The 21416-nt window shown below is 39.5% G+C and overlaps 1 protein-coding gene across 17 annotated transcripts in view; it reads right to left on the bottom strand.

The window, feature by feature from the left end:
- The window catches only part of COL6A3 (collagen type VI alpha 3 chain), a 160556-nt gene that overhangs the window by 98434 nt on the left and 40706 nt on the right, over nucleotides 1–21416 (bottom strand). For 14 of the 17 annotated variants that reach the window (XM_058184995.1, XM_058185007.1, XM_058184998.1 and 11 more), the window contains exons 2-4: nucleotides 20433–20570; nucleotides 17688–18305; nucleotides 5599–6198 (exon numbers count right to left, since the gene is read on the bottom strand). In XM_058184995.1, the coding sequence (XP_058040978.1) occupies nucleotides 5599–6198; nucleotides 17688–18305; nucleotides 20433–20523 (1309 nt within the window). In that variant the 5' untranslated portion in view covers nucleotides 20524–20570. Of the gene's footprint in view, nucleotides 1–4259; nucleotides 4407–5598; nucleotides 6199–17687; nucleotides 18306–20432; nucleotides 20571–21416 lie in introns of those variants that run through there. The other 3 variants (XM_058185039.1, XM_058185054.1, XM_058185062.1) reach the window with 3 other exon arrangements.

Raw genomic sequence — 21416 nt, 5'->3', positions numbered from 1 at the left:
TACTTCATGTACAAACTGTCCCAAAGAGCTTCCATGGGGATCCTTTTGCCCAGTCTGCCACAGACACACTTAACTTCAATAATAGTTTCAACTTGACTTCCGGGTTTGGCTCCGCTTCGTGAAGAAGCAGCTATGATTTAGCTGCTAACTCCCTAGTCTGTAAAGCTGTTAGGACATCGTAAATCTGAGTCCAACAGCTTGGATTCTTTCCTTCGGGCGAAGGAGGAAAGTTGAGCAATTAGGTTCGAGGTTGAGATGCCCTAATAAGCTTTAAAAGCTGGTGGGAAGTTCTCCCTCTAAAACCTGATAAGCTCCTGGCTAGGAGAGGCTTTTGCCTTTATGGCGAACAAACGAAGCGTCCAATTTCTACGACAGGAATTGATTTAATGATGGATTGGAACGTGGACGGAGCAAAAACTGGAGTTCTAACACCTGTTTGTAAGAAGATTGTGAGACCCTGAGGAATTATTGGCTGCGAAGATAGGAGAGAAGAAAGCAAATGGCGGTTTTGTGGAATGTGTGCTCTGAAAACGAAAGTAGAAATGCTTACTAACAGCTAGTGTTGAAATAGAAGAAAGAAGACACATAGAAACATACTGGCTAAACGGAAGATATGAGAATTTTATGATTTATATTTTTTCTTTTTTTGGGATTATACTGATTTAGAAGAAAAGTTTTCTGAAATTTTTTCTTTTCTAAATATTTTTCCTTTTCTCTTGACTTGTTATTAAGTTATATATATATATATATATATTTTAAATGGCTTTTAAGCAAATAGTGCCAAAAGTGTGTTGAAAAAGAAGATATATAGGAAGATACTGACTAATTGGAAGAAATGAGAATCTTATGATTTATATTTTTTCATCTTCCTTGGGATTATAGTGATTTAGAAGATAGGTTTTTTTGAAATTGTCTTTTAAAAAAAATTTTCTTTCTCTTTTTTGTGGTCTATTATTAAGCTATCCTTTTTTTTTTTAAATGGCTTTTAAGCAAATAGTGCCAAAAGTTATTAAAAACTTTGAAATTTCTTCAGCTCAGATTCAAAAATTAAAGAAGAAATCAAAAGGTAGTAAAGAATTTTTTACAGGAGTTTTTGGAGAGTCATTTTTTAGAAATAGATCAAAAATTTGATGAAATAGAGAAAGAGATGTTGGATTTCAAGGAAGTGGTGGAAGAGCAGAAGAGGGAAATGAAAATGGTAAAGGATGCAATTGCGCAAATATTAAGTTCTTGTATTCAGATGCAGGATGATCTTGCAGAATTTAATAAAGCTAATTTAGAGCTGCAAAGGAAAATAGAAGATATTCAAAAAAATCAAAACAATTGGAACTTAGATAATAAGATGGAAGATATAAAGGCAAAGGTAGATAGGGCAGATGAAGAAAGAGTAATATTACAATATAGATTAATGGAATATGCTATAAGGGTGAGGGGGTTGAAACAAAACAGGAAGGAAAATTTAAAGGAGATTTTTACGCAAGCCTTTGCACAGATAAAGGGTGTGGAGCCAGAAGATTTTGAGACTAATATTGAAAGAATTTATCGTGTTAATTCTTGGTGGGCAAGACAAAATAGAGTACCTAGGGATGTGGTTATTTATTTTACAACTAAAAAGGTTAGGTATGAAATTTTGCAAGCCTTTTATAAAAATAAATTTCAGATATTGGGACAAGATATAAAAATGATGAAGGAAATTCCTCCTAAAATACATGGACTGATTATTAATGTACAGTAATCTTAGAAGATATGAATTTAAAACATTTAAAATGATATTGGGGATGCTCGACTGCCATTTCAAGAAAAGGAGAGAGGAGTAGAAGGAGGGAAGAAAGTAGATAGGAAAGTGCAGAGAAGGAGGAGGGGAATAAGAGGGTGAGATAGGGTGGAAGAAGGGAGGAGTGGAGAAGGAGGAGAGGAAGTAGTAAAGTGAAGGGGATGAAGGATAAGGGAAAGTAGTAGAGGGTAGAGAGGGAAGTTGTGTAGCAAGGAAGTGGCAGTTGGGCAGGCCTGAATTAGTAATAAATAAAAATTAATGATTAATGATGGATAATAGATTGTATATAAATATGATGTTGAAAAATGGAAATAAAATTATTTACAAAAATAATAGTTTCAACTTTTCCTCAAATATGGAACAACATGCTGTGATAGGTTAGTCTGATTCATCACCCTCCTTCCCTGTTACACTTTAGGATGGGGCTGAAAATATTTTGAGGGGATTAAAATAGTTTTAATTGCTATAGTTAATTTTACTGTAGATAGGCATTTGTATGCTACCTTAAACTAGAAGATAGATTGTCAGCATGTGAATGAATGAATGAATGAAGAGTGAGCTCAGCACTGAGTGGAAGCAAACTAACTATCCATTGGCATCAATAAGTAATAAATAATATACATACTGTATGTGTTTTAGACTATACATATACAGCCCCAATAGAAGAATAACTCAGCAAGTTACTAAGGAAGTTGTTGAGATAGTAGTAGCAAGTCAACTACAGAATATCCTAGATGAAGTAGATCATTTGAATCCTCTTCAGTCCAAAAATGGTTTATGTGGGAGATAATAGATCTTAGGGCAAACATGATTCTGACTCAGATGTGAAATTCACATCAATCACTTTTAGCTCCAAAAGATCTATTACTCTGGGATGTAAACATAGTAATAAAAAGATTCAACTATCAAATCTTGAGATGATAGGTAGAGTGACTTCTGCACTTGAAAGGAGGCTAACATGCATCTTTCCTGTTTTCATATATATACTTTCATTTGTCCAGCATAGAAACTAGGTAAACACTTAGGAACTGTGTTTTTCACAATCTTAAGAGCAGGTTTAATTTTAGAGCCGGAATATTGCCCTAAAATCTTGTATACAGCTCACAGTGATTGAAAAGTCATTTAATTATTAAACATTATGGTTGAATATAATAAATGTCTGTAATTTTAGAGTTTTTCTCTTTTGGTTCCTTCCTGGGGCTGCAGCTAAGTGTGACCACCTGGACTGCCAGTACAATCCTTCCTGAGAGATTCTCCCTGTATGGATTTGGGAGTGCAGTCCTAAATAAATAGCACTTGGCCTCCAACTGTCTTTTGAGGAAGACACTATAAAGTACCCTCGATGAAGCAGATTATCTGGACCCTCTCCAGTCATTTTCAAGCTTGGTTATGGGACAGAGGCAGCATTGATTTCATAAATAATCCATTGTAAAATATACTAAATCATAAATAACAAGACAATTCTATTATTCTAATCCAGACTTCGATGTTAAGGCTTTAAGGGGAAAGCCTTAACATTTTCAGAGACTACCCAGGTAACCTGGAGGTTGGAAAGCAAGAGATGTAGCTTTTTCCACCCTACTTGCCTTTTCAACCCACCCATCCCACTTTGTTCCTAGGATTATTTAAAGTTTGAAACAAGGTTGAAAAGAGAGCTTTGGTTGGATCTCATTTTCATTATCTCCAGAACATTCAACTTGGAAAAATAGAGAGACAGATTTATGAAATAGAGATTCCAGACTGAAAAATAGCAGGTTATTTGACCTATCACCAGGACACTGATGGGTACCATTTTTCAATCTGGAATCTCAGTGACAGGAATGATTACTAAGAGTTTCATTGTATGAGTTGCTTTTTTTCTTTCAGATCCTGCTGTTCCATAACAGATCAGATATAGACTAAGTACATTTTAAATTGCAACAGACTGTTTATTTCATTCTAGAACCTCAAGACTGCACTAGACAAGGACCTGAGAATGCTGAGACCCTGAAACTTGGAGTAGAGGAAGAACCTAGAGCAGGGGTGTCAAACTCATGGCTGTCATACGCTGGCCATTCCCACCCCCATTTTAGCAAAGGGGAAAAAATGTGATATGTCACATGACAACAACATGTCATCATGAATTTGACACCCCTGACCTAGAGCTTATTGACTGGGAAATTATGGGAGCTGAAGTCCACACAGCTTAAAGTTGTCAAGTTTGAAAAACACTGACCTAGAGGAAGCACAAAGTTGGTGCCTTGTATAAAAAAAGGTGGACGTTTTTGAAGTAGAAATCCAAGGCAGACTTGTATGTGTGGATTAAACAAACAGCATTGATATGTGTAAATGTGTGCATTGCATAGAATGAAGACCAAAACTTTTAAGACAAGCAAAGGCAAGAGTAAGGTTCATTCTCTGAGCTTGTGGGTTGGTTTCCAAACATTTCATTACCAGGCTAGGTAACATCTTCAGTGGATATCAGTCAGGGGTAAAATGCACTTACCTTTCCTACTGGCTTGCTTCACTTGCACGTGCGCCGAGGGTCAAAGCCAGGACGTGATGATGTCCTGGTTTGGGGGGGCGCAGCCTCACGCCACTGGCACTACCAACTCACCAAACCACCCGCCGCCGGCACTACCAGTACACACGAGCCGGATAGAGCTGGCTGCATTTCACCACTGATGTGTTCTTTTTATAACAGCTTCAGGTATGGGTGTGTGTCAAGTGAGGGACTTGTGACAGGTCTTGTGATGGGTCAGCTGTCAGTCATTAGTGAGTCTTGTGATGAGTCTTATGATAAGATTACCTCAGGTCAGGATCCTTGGGAGGTGAACTGCTGGGGTGGGGAGGAATTGTGTGGGTTGATTGAGGGTTGGTGCTGTCTCTGGTTGACTGTGTAGCTGATTTGAATTCTGAGGGATTCATAGCTGGTTGTAGGTCAATCTGTCTGTTGATGGAATTATTTGTGGAGTGCCAGGCTTTGATGAACTCACAAGCATGGCGGGAGGTAGCATGGCCAATGATTTTTGTGTTGCTCCAATCAAACTGATGCTGTTTGGTGTTGATGTGGGTAGAGATTAAGGATTTGGGATCATGGCATTTGACTGCCTGCTGGTGTTTGCGGATCCTGGTTTTTTAATTGATGTGATGATACAGTTGACTCATCAAGACCCATCACAAGGCTCACTGATGATTCACAGCTGATCCATCACAAGTCCTGTCACAAGATCCTCACTTGATACACCCATACCTGAAGCCCTTATAAACAGAGAAACACTGACAGTGACATCTCCTAAACTCTGCTGAAGAAGTTATTTTAGCCTGGTAATGAAACGTTTGGAAACCAGCCAATAAATCTCCACCCACATCTTACACCCAAGCTATAGATATTTGCCACTATTACAAACCAAGATTTCCCCCTTCTCATCCTTCACTCCAATGTTTATTCTTTCCCTGAAAAAACTAAGAAAGATGAATTCCTAAATTTCAGGCAAAACTGTTAAAATTGGCAGTGCCATTTGGAATTTCACAACTCCTGCTCATGATTGCGGTCATAATAATGGCAATAGTAGTAACATAACTGCTATTTCTTAGTGCATTTTTTAAATGGCAAAGTACATAAGTGAGTACTTTGTTCCCTACTTTGGTGGAAAGATAACAGCATTTCATGTGCCTCAGCATATGGTCAGGCCAGTATGGTATCTATGTTTATGCAGTTACACATAAGCATCTGCCCTCAATCCCATCATTCTCAATCCTCAGGCTACTATCAAACAAGTAACATTTGATATAAGAGCAAAAATAACTAAATTGAAGATAACAGTTCATTGAAAAATACATACCTTCTGTAAGAATGGTTGGGGCATCTAACAAAATGAGTCTTTGGGCCACTCCAACAATGTTTGGCAGTAAGAGTTCTTGAAGTTCACCAAGGTTACGTGTATCCAGGGCAGTAAATACGAAGCTTGCATCAGTAGCAATTTGCTGAAGCTCTGCATTGTCAGCATTTTGGACCCCAATGCAAAATGAGAATATACTAGCTTGCTTCATTGCTAAAACTCCTTCTCTTATGTCATCGCTAGACTCAATATTACTTATGAGCACTAAAATCTGTGGCACACCTTCCTCTATTCTGCTGCCTCCTGAGTGGGTGAAGTGGTTTTGCATGACAAAATCAAGAGCGTCTCCAATATTAGCTTCCTCACCACCAAGAATGCTAAGGGCCTTCACTGCCTCTAGAATATCAACTTTTTGGGTGTAGCTGTTCAAGGAGAATACAGTTCTGGGTTCATCACTAAACATAACCACCCCAATGCGTATGAGCTCAGCTCCAACTGAGAGTCTTTCAATTAAATTTGCAATGAAATCACGAATGGCTGAGAAAGTGACAGCGCCGTTCTTTGATCCATCAATAAGGAAAATAATGTCAGCAGATTCTTGTGCTTGAAAAAAAGAGAAATGCAACAGGTGAAAGCATTAAACCAAGTGAATCCATGCAAGTTGAATAGTGTTCGACATGTTTCTTTGAAAAACAGTAAGAAACACGATTATGGAGGGAAAAAACATGTGGTGACCAAAGTCAATGAAACTTGCCTGCCAGTTCTGCATTCTGATTGAATATGAATGATCAGTCTTCAGAAAAATTGCCCCAAGGACAGTTTTTGTATTGTATATTCTTGCAAATTACTATATTTTGCAATCACAGATGGGCCACTCTCACATTAAAATAGAATGAGGCTCTAAAACAACTTCATCATCAAAGAAATGTGATCTTTGTACATGGAGGGAGAAGCTTTTTTCTACATGCAATGCTTTCTTATGCCACATTTCAGTTATATATAGTCCAGGATTTACTTCCTACACCCATAAGATGTGGCAAAATATAAATGAAAAATGTTTCCATTTTGAGATTCAACATGGATCAGAAATAAGAAGCAGTTTAATTTGGAATTCTCTATATATTTATTTCAAAGGGTCTTAAATCAGAGAAAAATACATGGAATTGCATGGCAAATGAAGCAATCATGCATTTGTTTGCAAAATACAAATTTGAGTCAACTGGCTAATGATAAAAAATGCAATGGAATAATAATAAAATTATAGGAGTTAAGAAAAATATTTTTAACGATCAGAAAAGATTTTAAAGGCCTATCGTGTTAAAAATTTAACATAATAAATAAAAGATTTTTGGGGAACTGGGAAACATACTTATAAAATTTTATGTTTCAATTTATTAAACAAATTAAGAATTAAATAAATATTTCATTCAAAATCCCAATGTTTGTGTGTGTATATACTTTCTGTATCTAAGGATTATTAGATTATTCGATTATATTTGTCGGCATATTTTCTAATTATAATCTACATAAAACCAAAGTGCAAAAGAAAAGAAAGTAAGCATATATAAGTACACTTGCATATGTCATTTATGGGAATATAATGTTAACATTACAATAAAAATGTACTTCTGATTCAATTGTTCACATATTACCACTGAATATTCAATCAAGTAATGCAGAATCGTGTTAAAGCGGTAAATCCAGTTGTAACAATTATCCAACCACATATGCTATGCCTGTTTCTGGATCCACAATCGTGAACCTAATAATTGCACCAAGAATGTATTTTTCAGCTGAGAAGATGGATTTTTAACATTATGATCATTTAGATCGGGGGTCTTCAACCTCCAGCTGGCTGAAGAATTCTGGGAGTTGAAGTCCACAAGTCTTAAAGTTACTAAGGTTAGAGACCCCTTATGTAGATTATCTATTCTGAGTCTCTCATAGTTGAATAGAATTTTTAGAGTTATATCCAATCCCTCTATAACAGTGATGGCTAACCTTTTCAGTGCCAAGTGCCAAAAGTGTGTGCACAGACACACCCCTATAATGTAATGTGCACACCTATGTGCACCCCACCCCGCACAAGTGCATGCAACCCCCCCATGTGCACCCACCTCGTGCATGCATGCGTGACCCCACGTGTACCTCAACCTCACGCATGAGTGCACAACCTTGCGCATGCATGCGTCTCCCCACATGCATGCGCCCCACACATGCATAGCAAATCCAAAAACCAGCTGGCTGGTGGGAGGCACCCATGCATGCACGGCGGAGTTGAGCTGGGGTGATGGCTCACGTTCCCACAGAGAAGGCTCTGTGTGCTACCTGTGGCACGCATGCTATTGGTTTGCCATCACAGCTCTGTAATTTTCCTGTTTGCTGGTGGAATAAATATACCATAGTGCTGAATTTGTTTCTTCCTTCGCCTTGCACAAATCTGTGCACCCATCACTCAGGAAGAGTAATGTAAAACCTACATGGAACGGCTCACATAATTGAGTAGCCTAAACTTTCTCATTTACCATAATCTAATCCTGGGTTAACTACTCTCAGACATTTCAATCAAAAGAATATATTATATATAATATTGCATATATTATAGGTATATAATATATATGCATAATATATATATATATTAATTTAAGATTTGTTCAGAATTTCCTGTTTATTATTTTAATAATCAGATTCTTAGCCATATGGCCAATACACTCCTAAAACTAGGACTTATAAAGTTATGTTCCTTCTTTCCAGCAACTTTTGGGACTGCCTGTTTATATAATCTAATTTTAAAATATGCCTCGTAAGAGCCAGTCTGAATATACAGAGACTCTCATTTCTTCTAAGCCTATTAACTGGTAAAGGTATAGCTCAAAGAGCAGCCACGTCTCCTTATCCCTTTTTGACTACTGTTTGTAATGAAGATTTCTTGGAAACTCAGAAAGTTTGAAAAAATTCAAATTGGACTAACTTTTTTAAAATGTTTAGATTTTTTAAAAAAATATATAGACTTTCTGTTAAATACTGCAAATTGCAAGGAAACAGGAAGACAATATGTATGATAGTTGGATAATTTGTCACTGCTGAAGAATCTTTATACCAAAGAATACAATGAAGGGTTGAAGTATTGATGAAAAGCAAATTAAAGCATGCTTTTTAGAGTTTCAGAACAGCAAAGAACTTATGGCTTGAAAAGGAAGCAGTAACTAAGGTAGTGTGTAATATATACCAAGGCAATATCAATGTTAACGTTTCCAATTACACAGAGCATATTGTTGAAGAGTAAACACTTGCAGTTACTAGAATAGTGAACATCTCTTCCACTCTGCATTTAAAAATAGTTGCTTGCAGTGTTTAATATGGGGGCATTGTTAAATTCATAAGATGTGATTTCAACTCATGCAAAAAGATTAATTAATTTGCTACCCTGCTAAATTTTTGAAACACCTAATTATTGTTAGAGAAAAATACTTCTTTACATTATTGTTGGGTACAAGCAACCAAGCATTATATCTGAATGCATGTAGAAAGAAATATCCATTTTAGAACAATCATTTGCAGTTATTATATTTTTACCCAACACAAAAACATCACCTTAAGCATTGATACAGAGCTCTGCCTGCAGAGTAGTATGTTTGCTTATGAACTCTTGATAAGTTATTGCCTCAAGGCTCATGGGTCTTCTGTTAATGAAGGCTAGCTAGGAAGTCCTGCTCAGCATCTTATGAAGCTCCCAGAACCCTAATTCGTTGAGGGGAGAGACCAATTGCCAGAAAGCAGAGTCCCGTAGGGATGAAAGTAGCTATCAGGAAAGTAATTGCAGGAAAGGGAAATCTCCATTCATTTAGTAATAAGTCTTTCACACATTAGCTCCCATAATTCTCTAAGGATACTCAAAATTATTCATCTTCCATTCACTCCATCGCTTTTGCAATGTGATTTTTTTTACAACAAAATCTAGTTCAATGAATATTCTATTTTAAAAGTGAGATTTTTTTTTCCTGGAGGGAAAATCAGTACAGATTTCTCGGATAAGCTTTTTTTAAAAGTTATATTTAAATATAGATAGCATTGTTCTGTTCCCAGGCATCTGGCTCCACTGGGAACAGACAGTTAAACTCTAGCAAACAGGTTTTTATACAGATCAAGTTTAGTTTCAGGTATCCTCAAATCAAAACTTGCAGTCAAGGTGAGATTCATCCATATATTCATAATCTGTCCCATTTCCTAGTATAAAAGGATGTTAGATTTGTCCCCCTATTCAGAAAACATGTTTCTCTCCTCTGTGGCAATTCTGTGGCAAAGCTGGGGCTTTGTTCTACACCCAAGCAGAGAGCCTCAGTGGCCAATCAGGCACACAGATGTGGTCACATGTCATGGACTACATTTCCCATAATGCAATCTCTGTCTACGTCTCCCACAATGAAATCTCTTAAGGAGACAGCTCTTAATTCTTAAAGTAACTAATTTACTACCTAAACAGCACACTCCCCGCCTGGAATTGTAAAATTCCACTATTAACTAACAAGATTATATCATCAGACAATGCAAACAATGAGGTAGGTTCAATCTTTGAGTTCTTTAAATTCAGTCTTCCTTCACAGCAGTTCCAGGTCGGTGACTGGCCTGGTGTAGAACTGCTTGATAGAAGTCAGGCGGGGGTGGGGGGGCTGTAGCCAGTCGACACAAACCGGTCCTAAGATGGCCCATCCGAGTTCTGTCTTGAGGGCAAATGGAGAGCCTAATGGGCCTTTGGCCACTGCCTGGTGAGGGAAGGCTTCAGGGGCGTCCACTCCCAACAGGAGCAGGATTTTGGCTTCGGGGTCTAGGGCAGAAAAGAAATTAGCAATGTGTCTCAGGTGAGGTATATTGCTTGCTAACTCTGGCATCGCAATCTGACTGCGATTATGTGGTAAAGCATCCCATTCTAGCAGTGGCGGCAATGTGAATTTAGCACTCCCATCTTTCGATTCTATGCAGAATTCAGTGACTTTCCTCCCACTGTGCGCTGTAACCCAGTATATGTAGAAATCGTGAAGTGCGTTTCTTCGGTTTGAATGTCAAAGCAGTCAAAGAAAGCTGACCTGGCTAACGATTGATTGCTTTGCGTGTCCATTATCACATACATCCTTAACGGCTTCTTCTGGAAGTCCAGCTGGATAGACTTTAGTTAGGCAGATCTAATGGCATGAACGAGGGGATGGTGTGTCACCGCATACTGACATGCAGTTGACACTTGTTGTCATATCTGGGTGCACTTCATTGCCATGCTGGGTCTCATTAGTCAAAGGGGGAGGGGAGGAGTCAACCATGGAATAGGAGTTGGCCATGGTGTCGACTCATAGTCTGGATGCAGAGCGGTTGGGTGCTGGTTGTTTTGGCACAGGTAACAACTCACATTTGCCATGCAATCTTTGGCCATGTGTTCCTTAGATTCGCAGCACTTGAAGCAAAATCTGTACTTTCTGATCAAATCCTTTCCTTCATCCAGGGGCTTCTGGTGGAATCCTCTGCACCTATTCAGAGTGTGTGACATCTTGTGGAGTGGACATAATAGATTTCCATTTGTTGTCAGAGGTTTAAGTTGAACTTTCTTCGAAGGTTCCTCATCTGAGTTCCTTGTGGGCAAGGTTTTATGCACAGATACGGAGGTTTTTTCCCTTGCGGCCTGTGCTGGGCTCTTGATCGAACCGAGGCTATGGTTGGTTCTTTTGCTGGCAGGGTTCCCTTGTTTTCTAAGGTTTATATTTCATGTCTCGTTGTACATCTTTGCTATGAGGGCGACAAATTCTTGAAGGACAGCGAAGGGTGGGTCTCTGCCTAGGTTCTTCGCCCAGTCGTTATCAAACAAGTTGATCCATGCTTCAATCAGTTGCTGTGGTAGTTTTTTAATGATAGAACTTTGCGTCTTATACAGGTTGAGACAGCTAAGTCCTGGCAAGGCGGGATCCTTTTGTGCTGACTGCAGCTGTCTAAGGAGGGAAAAGAAGTTCCATAGTTCTTCAGGGTCACTGAGGTCGATGGCAGGGAAGTGGTCGACATGCTCTAAGCACGAGGACTCTGTCAGCATAGATGTGCCATAACGCTGAGCAAGCATTTCCCATGATAACTTGAGGGCTTCGACTGACTCATATAGTTGTGATGCATAGGCCTCCTTTACTACTCATGTTGATCATGGGCCTAGCCATGCTATCATATGGCATTTGAAAAGTTAAGCTTCCATAGCAGATATTCTGTGCCTGACTAGTCGGAGAACTTGTGTACCCCCCCTAGACGCCAAGTCCATCCTTCTCCAGGATATTGTAGCATCCTTTTGGACTTCAGGAGAGTTATATGGTGGGGGTGGGGGTAAGGTATGCCCCACGGAGTCAGCTAGAGCAGGGTCATGTGCCAATGACAGCTGGTAGTTTCCTAAAGAGTATTTCCAGACAATTTCATCTTGCCATGATATGGGCAATGGTAGCTCTCTTTACTGGCAGGCAGGCTGATTACCTCCATTGAGCCAGACATCTGCTCTCTAAATGCCTGGAAGGTTTGGCAGGAACACCTTAGCCTCGGCATTGAGGCTGTGACTTGCAGCTGCCTGTGTACCATCCTGCTGAGGATCCTTCACTGCTGCTGATGGAGTACTCAGGTTGTCCTGTATGTCTTGGTTTGTTGGGGTAGGTTGTCCACTTCCAAGGGAGGAATCTCATGGTCTGGATCGTACACTACCAGTTGCCTGAGTAGTTTGTAGACCTGGTGCTTGAGGTCCCTGCTGTAGGGAGTTCTGACCATCCACATAAGCCCGGACATGCTCATATGAGTTCTCCTTCTCCAACTGTCTGGGATTGAAGTTGAGTGAAGTGTGGTTAGCTTCCGCCTGTAAAGCTTCAGCCCATGCTGCCTTTTCTTTTGCCTCTTTTTCATGCTTCAAATACTCAAGTTTAGCCTGAGCTTCCTTCTGTCTGGCCTGAGCTTTGGCCATTTCTTCCTTTTGTCTGGCCATTTATTCCTTCTGCAATTGCTCTTCCTTCGCCACACTTAAAGTTGCCTTGGCCGCCACAGCTTCAACTAATGCCTTTGCAGCTTTGGCGGCTAGATTTTCTGTTATTGAGGTCCAGGACCTCTGGCTATGATGAGAAGATGCTTTGGAAGAATGGTAGGAACCTGGGATGGAAGCTTTCTGTGAGATGCTGCTACCCGTCTGAGAACAGGACAACTTGTAAAGGGGGGCCACATGCGAATGATGGGTGGCCTTGTATTTGGTCTTCTTGGTCACAGTTTTCTTGGAAGAGTGAGCTGTAGATGCATGTGAACGTTGGGGTGAGGAGGCTTTCTTAGAAGAGTGAGTGGGAGCCTCATGTGACCACTGGGGTAGCATATGCAAATGATGGGATACTTCAGATTTGGCCTTCTCACTGTATGACTGTAACTTTCACCCCATTCCTAAGAGGACTATAAGGGGCGTGCATAAGAGCACAAAAGTGCCTACCGTTCCTGTCCTATTGTTCCCTTCATCATATCAAATTGATATAGTTGATGCATATTTTTTTTACATATATGTATATTTTCTTCAAAATATGTTGCTTTATCTATGACAATTGTTTGTGTATACTGTTGTGACAAAAAGAAATTAAAAAAAAAACTTTGTTGCTTGTATCCTTATGATTTATATTGATATTGATTGTTTCCTGATTGCTTATTTGTACCCTATGACTATCATGATTTTCAATGAATGTATCTTTTCTTTTATGTACACTGAGAGCATATGCACCAAGACAAATTCCTTGTGTGTCCAATCACACTTCTATTCTATCCTATCCTATCCTATCCTATCCTATCCTATCCTATCCTATTCTGCTGAAGGTTGTCTTAAGGAAAGTCTTTTTTGCTTAAAAGGAGCTTCTCTTGCTCTCTGTTTAGCAGCTGAAGGTGTTGTATGTCCTCCTGGAACCCCTGTTCTCCTAACTTCATCTGGATGAGGATGAGGTGGCATTCACAATCCTTCCATTGTAAATTCATCTTCTCTTTATCCTTCTCCAATATGCGGAGGCACCCTGAAGAGAACACCTCTTTGGAGGCATTGTAATAATGTATAAATTTCTCCCAGGATCTTTGATGGCATTGATAGTACTTATCCCATTCTTCTAACAGGCTTGACCACATGGCATTGGTAAGCTTTTTATGCTGCCTCAGGTCATAGGTTTCCGGAGGTGCCTTTGCGTCTTTGGAAATTTAGACATCTCATTCTAGATTTGTATCATGGTTATGAATCAGATGCATCTGCCATGACTGGATTCCATGACATTTCATTTGTCAGATTTTTCATTCGTGTCAAGATTAGGTGGGAAGACCAGTTCTGCTGACACATTAAAAGCCTCAGCGATGATTGGTCCTGGATACTTTAGGACCACTAGAGTGCATTGCAAACTTTATATGGCAGTGATGCAGCTTGCTTTTTGACCACTGGGGTATGTTGCAAACTTTAGGAGACATTGTTGCAGTTCGCCTTTTGACTACTAGGGTGTGTTGCAAACTTTAGACAGCACCATTGCAGTTCACTTTTTGACCACTGGGGTGCATCGCAAACTTTAGGAGACATCATTGCAGTTCACTTTTTTTTTTTTTTTGTTGATCACTGGGTGCATTGCAAACTTTTGGAGACGTCTGTGCTGTCCCCCCAACCACAATCAATTAGAAACGCAAACTGACTAGATGTGCCAGCAATTTATTCTTGCCAAGTCCTCTTATCTATCAGAGCGATCGCAGTCCGAGCTGGAACAATCCCAAAGTTCAGAAGGAAACGAAACAGAGTCCAGGAGCCAAAGTACAGTCAATATTTTCAACAGTCAATTATTTGTTCGTCACAAGAACTATAGGGCAGCCCCTCCTGCTTTTACTTCCTGCGGGGTGTGGCTCCGTGACTCAGCATTCTCTAGGCCTGCCCCACCCTTTCTTTTGATGTTGCCGTCTCTCCTGTCTGCGATACCAGGGGTCCAGCCACGACTGATTGTCAGCAGCTGGGTCTTGAGGCATGGCCTGAGAGGGAGGAGATGCAGGAGACAGAGGCCTCATCATCTCCTCCACTTGGCCTGCCTCTGGGACTTGGAGCAGAGCCAGAGAAGGAGGCTCCGCAGAGGGAAGCCCTGTCGGCTCTTCCCCCTCGCTCTCTGAGTCACTTTCTGCCAGGAGGCCAGGTTCGGGGGAGGGGCAGGTTCGGGGGGGGGGCAAAGACACAACAACGTCATTGTAGTTCACTTTTTTGACCACTGGGGTGCAGTGCTTGTGTGCGGTGTGGTTGGTACAGTACACCTCTTAGCCATTAGGGTGCATTGCTTGCGTAGCTTTAACACTGGTTTGTAGTTTGCAGACAAGCCACCAGAGACCGCTGCAAACCAATTAATGCTTGGACTAAATTGGTTGTTAGCTTCCCCTTTGTCTAGGATTTTGCCATGTGTTTGTGTCCATTTCTGATTCCTAAGGGAATTCCCGAGATTGGAATGCAGTTTGGACTGAACACTATGCAAAACTCTGTAAGGGAGTGCTTTTTCATATATTTTTTTCAAACAAAAGTTAACAGCAGCTTTCTACTTGAGCTTTCTGTTACAAAATGCACGCCTTTGCAACTTGCTTTTCAAATGCAGATTGAGCTGGCTAGACTGGGGAAGTGACTAGTATCATGCAAATTCTACCTCCATGGAGGCCATGAGGATCGACTTGCTTTGTGCCCAGGAAAGTGGGGGTTCTGTTTATTTCTCTATTTCTTAGCTGGTTCAGATTCTTACATAAACACAAACTTTCTCCATTCTTTGGCAAGGGAAAATCAAGCATACACTTTCCTTAGTTAACATGATAAAGTCTTTGTAAGGAGAGAAGTAGCATCTTTTCCTTCAATGACAAGGAAATTTTTTCAGTTAAAACTCAAACAGAATCTGGGATGCAAAGGGAACAAATGCAAGCTTTTTCATTTCCGTGGCTAAGCAAAGGTCTTAAGTAAATGCAAACAAAGTCTTTCTTATTTTGTGCATAGAGAAGAGATGCACCCTTTTTTCACTCAAACAGAATGTCCTCTTGATTCCAAGAAAAAAAAAGGGGACGGGTATCCCATCTCTCTCCTTTTACTGTTCTGTTCCCAGGCATCTGGCTCCACTGGGAACAGACGGTTAAACTCTAGCAAACAGGCTTTCATAAAGATCAAGTTTATTTTCAGGTATTCGCAAATCAAAACTTGCAGTCAAGTGAGATTCATCCGTATATTCATAATCTGTTCCATTTCCTAGTGCAAAAGGACGATAGAGCTGTCCCCCTGTTCAGAAAGCATATTTCTCTCCTCTGTGGCAATTCATAATGGCTGGGGCTTTGTTCTATACCCAGGCAGAGAGCCTCAGTGGCCAATCAGACACACAGATGTGGTCACATGTTATGGACTACATTTACCATAATGCAACCTCTGTCTAGATCTCCCACAATGCAATTTCTTAAGGAGACAGCTCTTAATTCTTAAAGTAACTAATTTACTACCTAAACAGCACAAGCATGACAGGCACCATATAATTCTGGGCATGGCTAGTCTAGTGAAGAGAAGGACCAGGGGAAACATGTTAGCAGTATTCCAATATTTGAGGGTCTGCCACAGAGAGGAAGGGGTCAAGCTATTTTCCAAGGCACCTGAAGGCCAGACAAGGAATAATGGATGGAAACTGATCAAGGACAGATTCAACCTAGAAATAAGGAGGAATTTTCTGACAGTGAGAACAATCAACCAATGGAACAGCTTGCCTTCAGAAGTTGTCGGAGCTTCAGCACTGAAGGCTTTCAAGAAGAGATTGGACTACCAATTGTCAGAATTGGTGTAGGGTCTCCTGCTTGGGTGGGGGGTTGGACTAGCTGACCTACCTGGTCCCTTCCAACTCTGGTAATCTGTTAAATCTAATAAATAAATAAAATGATAAAATGAAATAGCTTAGCAGAGAAGAGTACTTCCTGATTTCCTCTAGGACTCTCATTATTTGCCCTATTTATGAAAACATTTGGCTGTGAATCATGAAGAAATGTAATTGAGGCAAAGTGAATAAAAATTAATAAAACAAGGCAAATATGATAATGCTTTTGGGTCTGGTTTGGTTTTTTGCAACATTATTCCTTTCATGCATTTCAAGGTATAAAAACAAGGTCTAAGAATGCAGGCTTGCAGAATAATCATTAATAAATTTAAATCAATAAAATTTTCTGCTCCATTTCATCATTTTTACTAATTAAATAAAACAGTTTTTATTCCAGTCAGATTATTTCGTCCCCTCTTCTTCTGCTTAATGTAAAGGTGGGATTTACAGGAGATTTCCTGTTCAAATCTGCTATCCAGCTGGGAGTCAATTACTTCTACTTCCCTTTCTTCTTTTTGTCCATTTGTGTGTCCAGGAGGACAGAGATCATTAGAAAGCTGGGGAGAGGCACAGCCTGAGGAGACTGGCAGGAAAATCACATGTAATGGCAGAAAAGCATTATGGGGGGGACCCTTTGTTTTGAACCCTTTGAATGTGCATATTAGGGCTTTCCAGGCAAAGTCTTACAACTAAGGAGAGGTTAAACACCCCACAATTAATAAATTGCAAAACATTGTGGGGAAAAAAGGCTTCTCTTCTAGCTACCAGTAACAGTAGTCAGATAAACACAGATGTCTTATTCTTTGTACCGCCTATGTCATTTTGTAAAATCTTAAAATTCTGTGTATTATAAGTGCTATAATTGTATAATTTTATTTGTCTAGATATTACACACTCCCTGGCAGGAGCATTCAAGCATCCAAGCATGGAATAACTCATGCAGTACTTTTAAAAAATCTAACAGTAATGAAAATATTTGCAACAATATTCTGTTCAACATCTTTTCCCCTTATTGTTTTGCTTGCATTCTTTCTCTACACTGCATGCTATTTTAGTATTAGCTGCAGATCATACCGACAGAAAATATTAGTATAGCACTGGAAGTAAAGTTAATTATTGTTACCTTGAAATGCCCTTGCGCTACATACCAAAATGCTTAAAATTATGGAAAAGTAGCAGATAATTCCCTCAGACACAATATTGCAATGGCAGAGGAGATAGTGTTACCTGTGATGTCTTTAATCCCTCCTTCTACTCCAGCCATTTCTGGAGCCATGGATGAGCGAATGCTGGCAACTAAGTCGCCTACAATGCCGTGGAGAGCAGTAAAGTTCTCTAGGTTGAATAGGTGAGTATCAAGGGGTTCGCTTGCTATTTCCTTTAATTCCCCTTCCACTGCATCCTGCACTCCAATGGCAAACATGTTTACCTCAGCAGTTTTAAGTATAGATGATGGTAGAACCACATCATCTTGGGATCGTCCATCCGTTAACACTATAATAATCTGGGGGATGCCATTGCTTGCTCTGCTTCCAGCAGCTTTAGTTAGATGATTCCGAATTAGGAACTCTAATCCTTGTCCAGTCTTGGTTCCTCCCCCCATGTAAGGCATGTGTGAAATATGGAAGAGGACATCTTGCAAAGTATGATAGGTGTTTAACTGGAACTCTGAATGTGGGTTTCCGCTGAACTGGACCAGACCAAACCGAAAATCATTTCCACCCACATCTAATTGTTTTACAACATCATACAGAAACTCCCGAACAAGTTGGAAATGTTCGTTTCCAATGCTCCAAGAGGAATCCACTAGAAATATTATATCAGCAGCAGCACCGATTTTGACATCTTTAAAAAAACACATTGATTTATGATTTTCCAGAGGTCATGGTGGGGAGGAAGATCTTTTTCTACATTAATAGCCAGGCTCTTCTTTTATACCACCAACAACACTGAGTTCATTTACACTGGGGCAGATGGAAACTTTTCAAATCCTGGAAATTATTCTTATTTAATGAACATTGAGTGATGTGGAAATTTTAAACTTCTAAAACAGCTTGCAGAAATGCATTTTCCTTGCTAACTAAACTAGAACTGTTTCCACTGCAATATTTGCAAGGACAGCAAGGAATAATGAATGGAAACTGACCAAGGAGAGATTCAACCTAGAAATAAGGTGGAATATTCTGACAGTGAGAACAATCAACTAATGGAACAGCTTGCCTTTCGGAAGTCGTGGGAGCTTCATCACTGGAGGCTTTCAGAAAAAGTTTGGACTGCTATTTATTGGAAATGATGTAGGGTCCCTGCTTGGGCAGGGGTTGGACTAGATGACCTGCAAGGTCCCTTCCAACTCATCTATTCTAATATAATTTAATTTACTCTAATCTAATCTAAACATTTTGTATGATTTTAGAGTGATTTCCTTGCCTAGGTAAGAGAAAGCAAGTGTGTTCTTTAAATACTTGGTTCCTTTTTCTACAGGGACTTCACAAATTATGGAGTATATTAAAATATATATTGACTCAGTAGTTCTTTGAGGAATACTGAGACTAATCCAGGAGACAAGAGATGTTGAAAGGGAATAAATCTGGACAGCACTTAATGTGCCCATCTGAAGTTCCATAGATGAGTTTCCATTGAACAGGATCACTCACTTCCTAATGAGTGGCAGGAGATTTTCTGCTTCTCTCCTCCATCTCTCTCTCGCTCTCTTTCACCTAGTTCACATATCCTGTAAAGCAGTGGTTCCCCACCTTAAAGCTCAGTAGCCTGGAAGGGGGAGAGAGAAACCAGCCTATGCATGCGCATGCACATGTGCAAGCTGGCCATCATTTGTGCAAGTCACTTGTGCACACGCATGTGTGTGCGCTGGCCCACCATTCATGCAGCCCTGTTCCAAACAAGCCACACTCGGTAGCGGCCCGCAGCCTGGGGGTTAGGAACTGCTTTACAGACTGCTGGAAAGTCATTAGTTTTGGTTTAGTACATGAAACTAACCAGTGTGGGTTATAAGCCATAGCTTAGCATTTTATGAGAGGTCAGTTGCTTTAGAATAATCAGTAATTGATTTTCACCATAATATTCAGCAGTCCAGTTCCTTTTTGGAGAAAAGTCCCTCCCTCTGTTCCCTGGAATTTGTGTTTTAATTGCTATCCAGCAAATCAGTGAAACAAAAAATGAAGAAATTAAGGAGCATATTTCTTTCTCTACCCCGTACTACATGGCAGATACTAAAAGGGAAAAGTGGAGGTCTGGTGTGTGTGTGGGGAAGACTTGCTAATAGAAAGAGTTCAGGGGCAGCTGGGAGAAACAGTTTTTTTGTGGGAATTTTCAGATTTATTTTTAAAAAGTTGTTCTGAAATAAGTTGTTACAGTACTAGTTCTGCATTCTCTTACTCTGGTTCATATTAAATACCTTTGTGTAGTACCAATATTATAAGAACATGATGCTGTCTTTGTTCATCAGACAGAAGAAAAGTCAAATTAAAATTAATTGAAAATTGTAACGATGTGCAATATTTCCCAAATATTTTGTAATATTACTTAATTCTTTACTGCAAAAAAGAAGAATCGAGTATAAAATCAATCATCTGTATCATTAGAAAAAGAACATCTCTTTAGAAATGTAACATATTAAAGTTGGCTCCCTTTCACAAAAATATCCCCATTTTTCCTATGCTGTGTCTAGACCACAAATGACATTGATCTATTCCAGCAGACCCATTGTATAAGGATGAAAAGGGTAGATACAGCAGAGGCAACTGTTTGTTCACCAAGGCAGGCATGCAAGAGATGTGATACATACAGTAAATATGTCTGTGTTCACACAGCAAAGATTCAAGGATAGACATTGGCAATTGGTACTACAGCATTATACAATAGCAATATATTTTCCCTTCAAAATTTCCAAGGGAAACCTGGGATAAATTTCATTTTTAAATACTGAATCATTTAAAAATAGAAGACACTTACTAGTTTCTTTGTGCTGTGCATCAGCCTCATGTTTGCCTAAGAGTAAAAGACAACAGATTGTTGCAAAAATCAAATAGTGATACTTCCTCATTATGTCTGGTTATGAGTTGTTAGCTTTTCAAAGCATCAGTTTTAGATCTGAAAAGAAATGGAAGTATTGTCAGTTAAATATTCCTGTTGAAACTTGATATACAGAAACCAATAATATATCATCATCATAATACTGACTTTGTTTTTGTTTTTATATAGTAAAATAGTGTAATTTCTTCACTATAAAATATCTCACTGATTTTCATAAGAAGACTTTTTTTCTCACCTTTTCTGGTACCAGTTAATGGGAAATTATTTACTACAGTGTTTTATTGACATTCAAGTATCTTCCAATGAAACCAATAACCAAATTTGAGCCAAGTGGCATCTTCTATTCTTTCCCTCACCTCTTCCAAAATAATTATCCACTTGGACTTGGCTAGGTAAGACACACCTTTGAATACATTCCCAATGTTGTAACCTCAATGTCGCTCAGTTCAACTGCTGCCTTAGGATATTCTGTTTAGAATGAAGGAAGCATTTGGCCATGCCATTTTGTATCCAGTACTTCATGAGCTTCCTTTCCCCAAAATACAGGAAATCCTTCTTTACCGACCATTACTTCAGTGACCGTAGTTAGGACAGTGTCAAAAAAGGAGATTTATGAACAATCCTCAAACTTGCAGTCACTGCAATATCCCTTCAATTCAACATAATTGTGAATTGAGTATTTGGCAACTGGTGCTCATTTACAACAGTCATAGTATCCTACAGTCATGTGATCACCATTTATGACAATCAATGGGAAAGCCAGCTGAAAGTCACAAGTCACGGTTGCATAATGTCATGCTTAACAACTGTGGGTGATTCACTTAATGGCTGCAATTAGAAGTGATGTCATAAATTAGTATGGACACATGACATTTCACTTTACAACTGTGACCTTAGCAACAG

The sequence above is a fragment of the Ahaetulla prasina genome, chromosome 1 (genome assembly GCF_028640845.1).
Source record: "Ahaetulla prasina isolate Xishuangbanna chromosome 1, ASM2864084v1, whole genome shotgun sequence".
NCBI classification, from domain to species: Eukaryota; Metazoa; Chordata; class Lepidosauria; order Squamata; family Colubridae; genus Ahaetulla; species Ahaetulla prasina.
The sequence above is the reverse complement of the archived record's forward strand: the minus strand, read 5'-3'. Positions and strand labels throughout refer to the sequence as shown.